The sequence below is a fragment of the Diceros bicornis genome, chromosome 19 (genome assembly GCF_020826845.1).
Source record: "Diceros bicornis minor isolate mBicDic1 chromosome 19, mDicBic1.mat.cur, whole genome shotgun sequence".
Lineage (NCBI taxonomy): Eukaryota > Metazoa > Chordata > Mammalia > Perissodactyla > Rhinocerotidae > Diceros > Diceros bicornis.
This window is the reverse complement of record NC_080758.1, coordinates 43,423,953-43,436,233: the sequence shown is the minus strand read 5'-3', so window position 1 is coordinate 43,436,233 and position 12,281 is coordinate 43,423,953. Positions and strand designations below refer to the sequence as shown.

Below are 12,281 nucleotides of genomic sequence, written 5' to 3'. Positions count from 1 at the left end.
GCCTAGCAAGGAGCATACAGACAGGACTGATAAGAGACAGTCTCAGCCTTGGGGTCCGAGGTCAGTAGTTTGGTTCTCACTGACCTCAGCCTGCTTTCTTTTTCTCTGGGCTTGACTTATTGTCCTGGATCCACTGTTTGCTTTCTGGAGGGCAGACAGATGATTAACTAATATATAATTTTGATAGCCTGGAGTGCTCTGAGAACGGTAAGCCAATTGAGTGATAGAATGAGCCTGGGAGTAGGGGTGTGGTTACTTTTGTAGAAGATGAGCTTTTTGTGAGCAAGGACCTCGTCTGTCTTACTCACTGGTGTCTTTGATCTCTAGAGAGCAGAGAGCATGTGTGATAAGAGCTAATTGACAATGACAAAAAGGGGCAAGCCACAAAGATTTAGGGGGAGCATTTCCCAGGCAGAGGGAACAATGTGTGCAAAGGCCGTGCAGTGGGAATGAGGAGTCCACTGTGGCTGGAGTGTTGGGAGTCCAGCGGAGAGAGGAGGGAAGATGAAGATGAGGTTGGAGAGGTGGGTAGGGGCCAGATTAAGTGAGATGTGGGGGCCATTTTTTTCTGAGTGTGTGGGAAACCATTGTATAGTTTTGTGCGTGACCTCTTGATATTTTGAAAAGATGGCTCTGGCTGTCATGTGGAGAACAGATTGTAGGATGGCAAGAGAGAAAGCAGAAGGACCAGTTGGGGGTGTCAGAGACTCTAGGCAGGAGATGGTGGTAGCAGTAGCAGTCGAGACGGAAGGTTGTGGATGACTCAGACTGTGTCTGCAGCCAGAGCTGCTGGGCCTGCTGATGGTCTGGCTGTGGGGTTTGAGGCAAAGAGAGGGATCAAGAGTGACTTCCAGGTTGACCCACTTGATTTTTCCTTTTTTTTCCCCCCGACCTGTGGATTGCTAATTCTGCCTTTTCACCTGAACCACCTCGTGCCTGGAGCGTCATTCTGATTAAGGCCAATCCCCAGTCCTCCCTTGCCTCTCTAGGTCAGTGGTATCTGCCAGACCTTTTCAGTTTAGGTAGATTTCCAGTCCTTAACTCCCACAGATTGTTCTTTACCTTCTCTGTGTTTTTAATTTTTTAAAAATCTGATTATGATTCAAAGAGCATAATTAATAGAGCTCTCACAGGAGGGACTGCATGTTACCAATCAGCCTTGTGGGGACATGGAACATGCTACTAGCCAGCAAATATTGTTTTTATCCACCTCATCACTCACTCTGGGAACATAGCAAGAATAAAAAGTTATTTCCTGGAGGAATGTGGAGGAGATCTTATCCCTTTCCGTCATTGCCTGCTCAGGTTGTGTGGACAAAGGTGGAGGAAGATGGGATGGTAGTTGAGGCGGTTGACAGTGAGCTTCAGCGACTCCCTCGTAATCTTGGTGACTGTTTCCTTTCTCTGTTAGATGGACAAGTTCTATGTGCAAAAGAATGTACAAGAAACGGTAGCTTCTGGGTGAATGGCAAGTTGTAGTACTTTGAGGATTTCAGAGCTAATTGGTTTGTGTTGACAATGACTATTTATCATTTGTATATTATAAAAGAAACATGTAAATTACTTGACAACGCTTGCTAGTCAAATTGGTGAGTAGTTTTTAACAAGTCAACAATATCCACTTGCTGAGCTGTCTGGAAAGTATTACTAGGAAATGTCAGGATTTTTTTCTTTTCCTAGGAGTAAAAATCTTTTGGATATTTATCAGAGTTTTGCAACTCTTGCAAACTCTCCCATTTCCTTATATCTCATTAAGAGGAGTATGTAAAACAGTTGAGAAGGATGTCTTTAATCAAGGTCAGTCTAAACTAGTGGTCACGTGGAGTCCATCTACCTCTGCAGTGTCTCTCAAGCCATCCCTTCCCTTCTAATCCCACCTCCCCTTTTCCTCTACTGTTCATCCTGCACATCCTTGCCAGATTCATCTTCGGAAGTATCAACCAATTCCTGTTTTCAAAATTCCCAGTGGCTTCTCGCTTTCTGAATCAAATTGTGACGCATCTTCCTGGCTTTCCAGACCATTTTTCCAAGTTTATCAGTTAAACTGGTTGTCCAGCAGTTCCTCGTGTATATGCCCAGGTTTTCTGCCTCTATATCTTTACTCAAGAAATCCCCCAAACCTGGAATACCCCTTGTTTTCTTCCTTCCGTTTTGTAGCCTGCTGAAATCCTATTCTTGACTTGGATGTTACAGAGGCTGTTGGAGATGACATCACAAATTTCCAAGAAATGAGGAGATAATAATAAAAGCAGAACTCCCCCTGTAGCAGAAACACCACCGTGAACTCACTAACGGGAAGCAGATGAAAAAGTCATGAGCTGGCTGCTGAGGAAAAGGGGAGGTGGTGAGGGGCTGTTCCTAAGCCTGCACCTCAGAAGCTGGGTCAGCGAGGATTCCAAAAACCCTCCCCAGTACCCTCAGATCTGGGGAGGAACAGATTGATTTTCCCATTCTTACTGAGGAATCATAGAAGTGGCTGACGGTGGCAACGGGGATGAAGCAAAAAGCAGAGCTGACTCTGTAAGTGAAGGCCTGTGAAACAATGAGGAGCTGGACAGCAACCTTCCCCGTGGGAATGGGCTCTCTTCTCAAGCAGGAGCAAGGAGCTCAGGGGAGGATATTGAATGATGGTTGCTAAGCCAAGGCAGAGCACAAGAACTTGAAGCCTTTACAGTGAGTCATCTGAGATCTCCTGGCCCTCTGTCGTTCCATCTGGCTAGAGAAGAGTGGATAGAACACAGACTACTCAGTCTTTGAACTAGAAAGATCATAGATATGGCAGGACAAGAGTCAGAGAGTTGTCCATCCTGTGTTAGAACATCTGGAATTTCTGGAGAGACTCACCTAAGCATACACAAGATAAGGAAAAGAAGTAGGGCAATTATATAAACATAACTGTAGTGATGGATGGATGGATGGATAAATGGACAGATGGATAGACAAAGAGAAAGCAAGCAAAGGAACATAGCATGCAAAGGACAAAAGATCCAGCTCTAGATGAAAACATACCTCAAGGCATAGAAGTGGATTCCTTACAGTTGTTTCATTCGGTGGAACAAGTTAATGAGAAATGTGAATTCAATGAACAAAGCAAGATAATAATAAGAAACAGAGTGAGATGAAAAAAAGGAAGATTGCAGACCTAAAGACTAAAAGATTTTGAGGTCCAAAACAACATCCGTTGCAGGATTAATAAGTAAAATTAGAAATATCGAGGAAAAGAATAAATGCCACTGAAATGAAATTACTAAAAGATTAAAGTCTTGATAATCTCAGTGAACACAAATGAAATGATTGAGATATTTAAGTAATCTGAAGCTAAAAGATAAAGAAGACAATGTAATATAAGGATAATTGGTGTCCCCGAAGTAGACAGTTAACAAATGAAACAGAAAATGGAATATAAAAACAAGACTAATTTCATGAAATGAAGACTAAATTAAAAAAAGAACTGAGTCTACATATTAAAAAAATGTATTGTGTTCCAGCAAAATTTAAAGTACAGATGTTCAATACTGAGATCTATCCTAATTAAGCCATTGAATTTCAAGGATAAAGGAAAAATTTTTCAAACATCCAGGCAGAAAATCAAATTATCTGTCACAGACTAAAAGTCAGGCTAGCTTCATATTTCCTTTAGAGCAGCGTTGCAGCTTGTGAAGACAGTGGAGCCATGTCTTCAAGGTTCTGAGGGAAAGGAAATATGACCCAGCACTTGGCCCAAAAAGATGCAGCTACAATGTCATTCAGGTGTCAGGGTAGGAGGCAAGTATTCTCCAACATGTATAAACTTGAGTAATGGTGCTTAAAACCAAAACACGTATGAAAAAAATATATATGCAGTACTGTCAACCTCTAACTATATTTCATAATGTCTTAACTTAGAAGGATATTTTAGGAAATATCTCTTGTAGTGAATAAGCGTTTGGTTGAAATTCAACAGATACTTCAGTTTCCTTTCCTTACGTTAAATTCAAATAAAATCACATACATTTAAAAAAATAAATAAAAAGCTGCTAGAGAATAATTTTATTTTTCGTAAAAGTCTTCCTGTCTGCCTGACTTCCTCCTCCCCCCTCACACCCACACGGGGCATGTGCTCTAACCGGATTGTGGCCTTCCCCTTCATCTTCTGCTAAGTGTTGTAGTCAAGTTTGCAGAAATTAAGTGTACTTTATGCTGAGTCACCTCTACAAAATTCTACTAGTTAGTGAAACGTGTAATTCTCCGTAGAACGAATTTCCACAAAAGGATTCTAACATCTAATTTTTGACTAATTCTCTCTAATTTGTCTAATTCTGACATCAAACAAAAAATTCCACTTAAAATCACTTATTCCCTACAGTGCCAAATAATCAGCACTTATTGAGTGATTGCTGTGTGCCTGGTATATAGCCTTATTCCCATAACATACTCAGTGTGAGGAAACACAATTTCTTCTCTTAGAGAGGTCTTAATTTAGGTGGGACACGCACATTGCCAAAGTTTTCTCAGTATTTCTCAAGCAAGATCTAGCTCTCGGGTAGGCTTCTCAAGAGGGAAAAGTAGGTTTTTGTTGTTGATAAGTTTTTATATTGGTTTTATTCATTTGTTCAGGAAAGTTGTAGAGTTTTGTCAGACACAGTGCCAGACGCTAAGGTTGTGGTTGTGAGGAAGAGGTATATCCCCTGCTCCATCTAATAAACGATGCTGGTGGTCACATGGGACGTTCCCAGTGAGCCAAGACCTTGTGTGGTCTTCTCCCCTCGAATCTGGGCAGCCCTGCCTGCAACTCACCTGAACCACTGGAAGGTGCCGGAACTGATGCTGCGAACGTCCGGGCACTGGACACATGTTTTGAATTCAGAAGTTTAACGAAAAACGTATTGAACATATTATTTGCAAATGTAATAAACGTAATGTTTAAAATAAGCTGATACTGTTTTGACACTTTTAGTCAGGCTATCCTTTTCTTTTTATATGAATATTGGTTGCCAAAAGCTTTGTTTCAATACAAAAAATATGTGCAGCTATATATATTTTACCACTTTCTTTAGGACCCAGTGTGCCTGGAATTGAGGGCAGGATTGCCAGCTCTGCTGTGTTAAATATTCCATTTTATCAAAGAGGTGTTTCATAAATTATGTATAACAGTAGATGCCACTCAATAAATATTTTATATGTGATAGATATTTTTGTCTGAAATTACTTTTTCATTTGAGGAATGATTTAAACCCTCGTTTTCAGTTTATGAGGTGACACTTTAATAATATCATGTAGTCAGTGCAGCTTGAATGTTACAGGGCTTTGGGGCAGCATTAATCATAAATTCGTCTGCCCCCACTCCCAATCCTGGAAAACTTCTGCGTAATTCAGGTTTTACCCATTCTGTGTATGGAAGTGTGTGTGTGTGTGTGTGTGTGTGTGTGTGTCGGGGGGGGGGGGGGCGGGGGGATGGGTGGGACAAGTAATGCTTTTGACCTAAAGCCTCCAAATTTATGAATTTCAAATAATTTTCAAAGTCTATGAAACTTGTTTCATGAAAGGAAAAAAAAGTGTTTTTTAATGGTTAAAAAAAAAAAGAATATTAAACTAAACTGGGATGTAGTCCAAAACAATTCCTCTAGTTCGAGTGGGAGCTATCTGAGTTTAAAATATTGCCTTTTTGGAGGGTTATTGTCCACTTTTATGCAGAAAGAAAATACATGTATCTCTGGGCTTGTGAGAACAGTCGCTCTCCTTTTCACGTGGACCTCTAGAGGCCTGGAACAGTCCATTGCCAAGAGGCTACCTACCAAGTGTGCAGTACTGTCACAGTTCAGAGCTACCAGATCTTCCAGTGAGGACATTGTTTTATGAAATGGAGCTGTGTGATTAAATTCTCCACTGTAATATATATCTTAAAAAAAATATCACATACTTTCTGCTTCTGCTTGAATTCTGTGGCCAGGATGAAAAGCACGAATTCTGCCAATATCCAAGAGGTAGGAATAGGGGTTGGTTTATTTAGAGTGCTCATTACAGCTGAGATTTGCAAGGGCCTTGTGCAGTAAATCAAGATTACTGAAGTCTGACCTCGATGCCTGAGGTTCCAAGCCCTGGAATGGGAGCCTGGCTGATAAGAGGAGTAATTGTGAAACAATGATACGCTTGGTTTCCTTTTCTTGAATCTAAGTTACGCATTAGTCATTTTCTCTGCATGTCTATTTAATGGTTGTTAAACTAAATTGCTTTCTTTCAAGTGGAGATTTTTATGTTTTTTTTTTTAACTATCTTTCTTGCTGCTTCATTCCGTTGCCCTCTTGCGGGATTCCAGCTCTGCGTGTGTGCATTTGAGACTCCAATGTCTGCAGAGAGATGAAGGCCCAAGGGACTTCTCTCTTTCCACTGCCCTTCCCCACTACCTCTTAGGAGCTCCCTTTTCTACAAGGTTGTGAGGTTCTGAATCCTTCACCTAGAGAGTGGCAGACTTTGTACGTTGTTTTAATATTGAAATGACACAAAATACATTTATTCATTTCAGGAATATAAGGAGTACCGATGATGTTTCAGGCAGTGCTGGGCGTAGAGTTTCTGAGCTGTGCCTTGGGCAGTGCTGTCTGATTGTGGGGGTGGGAAAGAGAGTCATTAGGAGTGGCTCTGACCAGGAGGCCCAGTTAGTAGCTTGGAACTTGCTCCCCTGTTGCTCCCATCATGCCTACAATCACAGAGCACAATGTTGTGCTCTTGGATGTGACTCAGTCTGAACTCAGTGCAGCCCAGCTTCAGGTTGGAATTTTCACCTTCAGTCTTCTGGAATTTGTCTGCTTTCCACCTCAGACTTGCCTAGAAGCCTGAATTTAGAGTTCTTTCATCTTGAGTCAAATGAACCTGCCAGTCTCTTGCCTTAGAGTTGCTATTGACCCTCCTTCCTGCATTTCTCTGAACTCTGAGTATCTACCCACTCATTTATTCATTTGACAAATATTAATTGAGGGGCTACTAGGTGTCAGACATGAAATTCAGTACTGGGTTGGTTACATTCTCGTCAGGGGACAGGTAGTAAACCTGCATGTAACATATCATACAGTGATAATTGCTAAGGAGGGAAACAAATCAGGATAAGGAAGGATGGTGGTTGCTATTTTGTATGGGGTCATGGGGCAGGTGGCTTTTGAGCAGAGACCTGAGGAAGTGAGGGCTGGCCAAGTTATGTATGTATCTAGGGTAATTCTCAACTGAGGCTGATTTTGTCCCCCAGAAGACATTTACCAGTGTCTGGAGATATCTTTGGTTGTCACAACCCTTGGGGGAGGGGTAGTGTGTTTCTGGTGTCTACTGAGTAGAGGCCAGGGATGCTGCTAAACATCCTACAATGCACAAGACATCCTCCCATAGCGAAGAATCATCTGGTCTGAAATGTCAGTAGTGCGAGATTGAGAAACCCTGCTCTGGGGGAAGAGAAGGAATAAACAATGACAGAAGAAACAGCAGCCACAAAAGCAGAAGGAACAGTGCTGACTAAAGCCCTCAGGTTAGGGCAGGCTGGCAGGTTTGCAGACAGCAAGGAGCTGTGGATTCCTAGAGATGAGTGAGCAGGGGAGAGAGGCAGGAGAGGAGAACAGGAGGTTAGCAAGGGATGAGATCATGTAGAGCTTTGCAGAGCCTTACAAAGACTTTAGCTTTTTATCTCAGTGAAATAGGAGGCCATCTAAAGGAGCTGAGCAGAAGTGGCCTGTCCTGATGTCCCTCTGGCTGCCGAGTAGAGCATGTACCATAGTTGGGTCATGAGTGGCAGTGATCCAGGTGAAAGATGATGGTGGTTGGGACCAGGCAGGAGTGTGGTGCAGGTGGTTTGATGTTATCAGATTAGGGGCATATTTTGAAGGTGGAGTCAATGCTAAGTATGTAGGGTTTAGCGAAAGAAATGAGCAAAGTATAGCCATGGTTTTTGGTCTGAGCAACTGTAAAGAAGGTTGACATTTACCGAGAAGGGATAGTGTGCAGATTTGGGAGGCAGGGGAATCAAGGGTTGGCGTTTCAGTGTAATAAGTTTGAGCTGCCTCTTTGGCAGCCTCATAGATAAGTTGAGGTAGATAGGTATACATGCATAAATATGAAGTTTTTAAGGGAGAGATCTGCCTGGAGATTTAGATTGGAGAGTCATCAGCATATAGATTGCAGGTTAAGTCAAGAGACAGGATGAGATCATCAGGGGAGTGACTGTAGATATAGAGTCCCAAGGGATGAAGCCTCCATGGAGGGGGTTCAAAAGAGAGTGGGAGGAGAGGACTACAGGTGTAGGGAACTCTTTGTAGATGATTTTCTCTAAAGGGGCACAGAGGAATTGGTGGTAGCTGGAGGGAGCGGCAGGGCCAAGGGAGGTGGTGGTGGTGGTTGTCAATAGGAGATCTAGAGCAGATTTTTATGTAGGTGGGAATGATCTGGTAGATCGGAGAAGTTGATGATGCAGGAGACAGGGTCAGGTGCCTCAGTGCAGGGGTAGCTAATGCACAGGAAAGAGTTGCTCTTAGGAACATGCACAGTTTGACTATTGTAACTGGAGAGAAGAGCCAACAAATCAGGAGCCATGTAGGTATTAAGCAAAATAAAGCTTCTGAAGAGCGAGAACGATTACTCTGTAGTCAGATCATCCTAGGGCGAGGCTTGAGCTTGGCTTCAAAGAGGTTATATATATATCAGGCAATAAGTTTAATTCTTTTTTTTTTTTTTTTTTTTGTGAGGAAGACCAGCCCTGAGCTAACATTCAGTGCCAATCCTCCTCCTTTTTTTTTTTTCTTGCTGAGGAAGACTGGCCCTGGGCTAACATCCATGCCCATCTTTCTCTTCTTTATATGGGACGCCGCCACAGCATGGCTTGACAAGTGATGCATCGGTGTGTGCCCGGGATCTGAACCTGTGAACCCCAGGCTGCCAAAGTGGAATGCGCGCACTTAACCCCTGTGCCACCAGGCCGGCCCCTAATTTATTTTTTTATTGAGCTTTCTATGTGTTTCAAGATCACTTTGCCTACCATATGCCAGGATTTCAACATGAAGTTTAAGGTCCATTTTTCTTGCAGTTTTTTTGATCAGAAATAAAATATTGCTCATTTTAACAGTCTGAAGAACACCTCATAGGAAGTTCTCTTTCCTCAGAGTAACCTTATCCTTTTCTTTCCCTCCTAATTTCAGGAACAAACTCTAGCCCTTCGGAAAGAAGGGATTGGAGTTGTTTTGGATTCTGAGCTGCCCCATTTGATTGGCATTGATGATGACCTTCTGAGTACTGGAATCATCTTATATCACTTGAAGGTAAAAAGTGCTTAAGTGGAACATTGTAGTTTTGTTTTCAGTTTTCCCTTTAGACACTAGCAAGGTTTATTATAATACTCTGTGTCCGTGAACACAGCTATTCCGTTAGAGACTATACAACAAATCCGTGAGCCCTTTGGAGATTTTCAGCAGTTCATTGGGGATTCTGTTGTATTTGAAGTTCTCATAGGTATGTAGTTCTAAAGCTAAATGAAGATCCATTCACTTTGGCTTCTAGTTTATAGAGTCAGTAGGAGGGAGGTAAGGAACAAAAAAGCAAACAGACTGAGGAAGAAAAGTTACAAGCACCTGGAACTGGGATTTGCTATATGTACGGTTTTCTGGTCCCTTGTGGTCATTATAAAGTGTGTTTCCAGCCTACATTCTTGGGGCTAGTCCCAGATAGGCTGTTCATGTAAAGAGAGCAGAATTTCCACATCAGTCAGTGGTTGTCTGTGTAACCTTGACTTGAGTATCCTCTCTCTGATCCATGACTTCAAATGAGAATGGTATTGCACTTGTGCTTTGTGGGCTCCCATAAACTATATCCTTAGACACAAAGAACCCCCTGGCTGCTGGAAGAGAAACTTGCTGAAAGAATTAGGAACATCAGTGAGATTACTGTCATGGGCAAATTATTAATGCATGCCAGAATAGGAGCCTAACCATTGTTGAGCGGTAAACCTCAGGGGTTCTGCTGTCATTTTTCAGACAACATTGGGTATTGTTACAGACCCTCAGTGAACTCTAATTGCACTGAGGCTGTGGCCTTCCCCGAGATATTGCTCAGCCCCTCGGTCACCAGGTTGCTTGGGCTTAAATGAAAAATGGAGAAATAGACTGTTCCTCATGCTCTTACTAATAAATTTTACTTGAATTTTCTTTCTAGGAAGGTCAGACATATGTTGGTAGAGAAGATGCTTCAACAGAACAAGATATTGGTGAGAATATTTATTAATTTCCTCTTCCTAATGATTTTTTAAAAATCATTTAATGAAGAACTTTCTTTTGAGTGACTGACCTTGAAGTAATTATAAAAATGAAAACTCTTTCAAATACAGTATTGATCAGTATGTGTAATTTTTATAATTTTTTTTTTTTTTTGATGTTTTAATGGTTTCTAACATTGTGAAATTTTGGGTTGTACATTTTTGTTTGTCCATCACCACATATATGACTCCCTTCACCCCTTGTGCCCACCCCCCACCCCCACTGCCCTGGTAACCACAGTCCAGTTTTCTCTGTCCATGTGTTGGTTTATATTCCACATATGAGTGAGATCATACAGTGTTTGTCTTTCTCTTTCTGGCTTATTTCACTTAACATAATACGCTCCAGGCCCATCCATGTTGTTGCAAATGGGACGATTTTGTCTTTTTTTATGGCTGAGTAGTATGCCATTGTATATATATACCACATTTTCTTAATCCAATCGTCAGTCGAGGGACACTTAGGTTGCTTCCACTTCTTGGCTATGGTGAATAATGCTGCAGTGAACATAGGGGTGCATAAGCCTCTTTGGATTGTTGATTTCAGGTGCGTTGGATAGATTCCCAGTAGTGGGATGGCTGGATCATAGGGCATCTCTATTTTTAATTCTTTGAGGAATCTCCATACCGTTTTCCATAGAGGCTGCACCAATTTGTATTCCCACCAGCTGTGTATGAGAGTTCCTGTTTCTCCACATCCTCTCCAACATTTGTTGTTTTTTGTCTTGGTGATTATAGCCATTCTAACGGGCGTGAGGTGGTATCTTAGTGTTGTTTTGATTTGCATTTCCCTGATGATTAGTGATGTTGAGCATCTTTTCATGTGCCTATTGGCCATCTGTATATCTTCCTTGGAGAAGTGTCTGTTCATTTCCTCTGCCCATTTTTTGATCGGGTTGTTTGTTTTTTTGTTGTTCAATTGTGTGAGTTCTTTATATATTATGGAGATCAACCCCTTGTCAGATGTATGTTTTGCAAATATTCTCTCCCAGCTGGTTGGTTGTCTGTTCATCTTGATTCTGGTTTCATTTGTCTTATAAAAGCTCTTTAATCTGATAAAGTCCCACTTGTTTATTTGTTCTTTAGTTTCCCTAGTCTGGGTAGGCATGTCATCCGAAAAGATTCCTTTAAAACCAATGTCAAATAGTGTGTTGCCTATATTTTCTTCTATGAGTTTTATAGTTTCAGGTCTCACCTTCAGGTCTTTGATCCATTTTGAGTTAATTTTTGTGAATGGCGATAGCACCTGGTCCACTTTCATTCTTTTGCATGTGGCTGTCCAGTTTTCCCAACACCATTTATTGAAGAGACTTTCCTTTCTCCATTGCATGTTCTTAGCACCTTTGTCGAAAATTAGCTGTCCGTATATGTGTGGTTTTATTTCTGGGCTTTCAATTCTGTTCCATTGATCTGTGTGTCTGTTTTTGTACCAGTACCATGCTGTTTTGATTACTGTTGCTTTGTAGTATGTTTTGAAGTCAGGAATTGTGATGCCTCCTGCTTTGTTCTTTTTCTTTAGGATTTCTTTAGCTATTCGGGGTCTTTTGTTGCCCCATATAAATTTTAGTATTCTTTTTTCTATTTCTGTGAAGAATGTCATTGGGATTCTGATTGGGATTGCATTGAATCTGTAGATTGCTTTAGGTAATATAGACATTTTAACTATGTTTATTCTTCCAATCCACGTGCATGGGATATCTTTCCATTTCTTTATGTCATCGTGGCTTTCCCTCAATAATGTCTTGTAGTTCTCATTGTATAGGTCCTTCACCTCCTTGGTAAGATTTATTCCTAGATATTTTATTCTTTTTGATGCAATTGTAAATGGTATTATCTTTTTGAGCTCTCTTTCTGTTAGTTCATTATTAGCATATAGAAATGCAACTGATTTTTGTAGATTGATTTTGTACCCTGCAACTTTGCTGTAGTTGTTGATTGTTTCTAACAGTTTTCCAACGGATTCTTTAGGGTTTTCTATATATACAATCATGTCATCTGCAAATAGTGAGAGTTTCACTTC

General features: G+C 41.3%; 1 protein-coding gene across 9 annotated transcripts in view; it reads left to right on the top strand.

Moving 5' to 3' along the window:
- KIF16B (kinesin family member 16B) overlaps positions 1–12,281 on the top strand; it is a 290,451-nt gene that overhangs the window by 122,653 nt on the left and 155,517 nt on the right. For all 9 annotated transcript variants that reach the window (XM_058563260.1, XM_058563259.1, XM_058563258.1 and 6 more), the window contains 2 exons: positions 9,153–9,272; positions 10,162–10,213. In XM_058563260.1, coding sequence (XP_058419243.1) covers positions 9,153–9,272; positions 10,162–10,213 — 172 coding nt within the window. The remainder of the gene's footprint in view (positions 1–9,152; positions 9,273–10,161; positions 10,214–12,281) is intronic.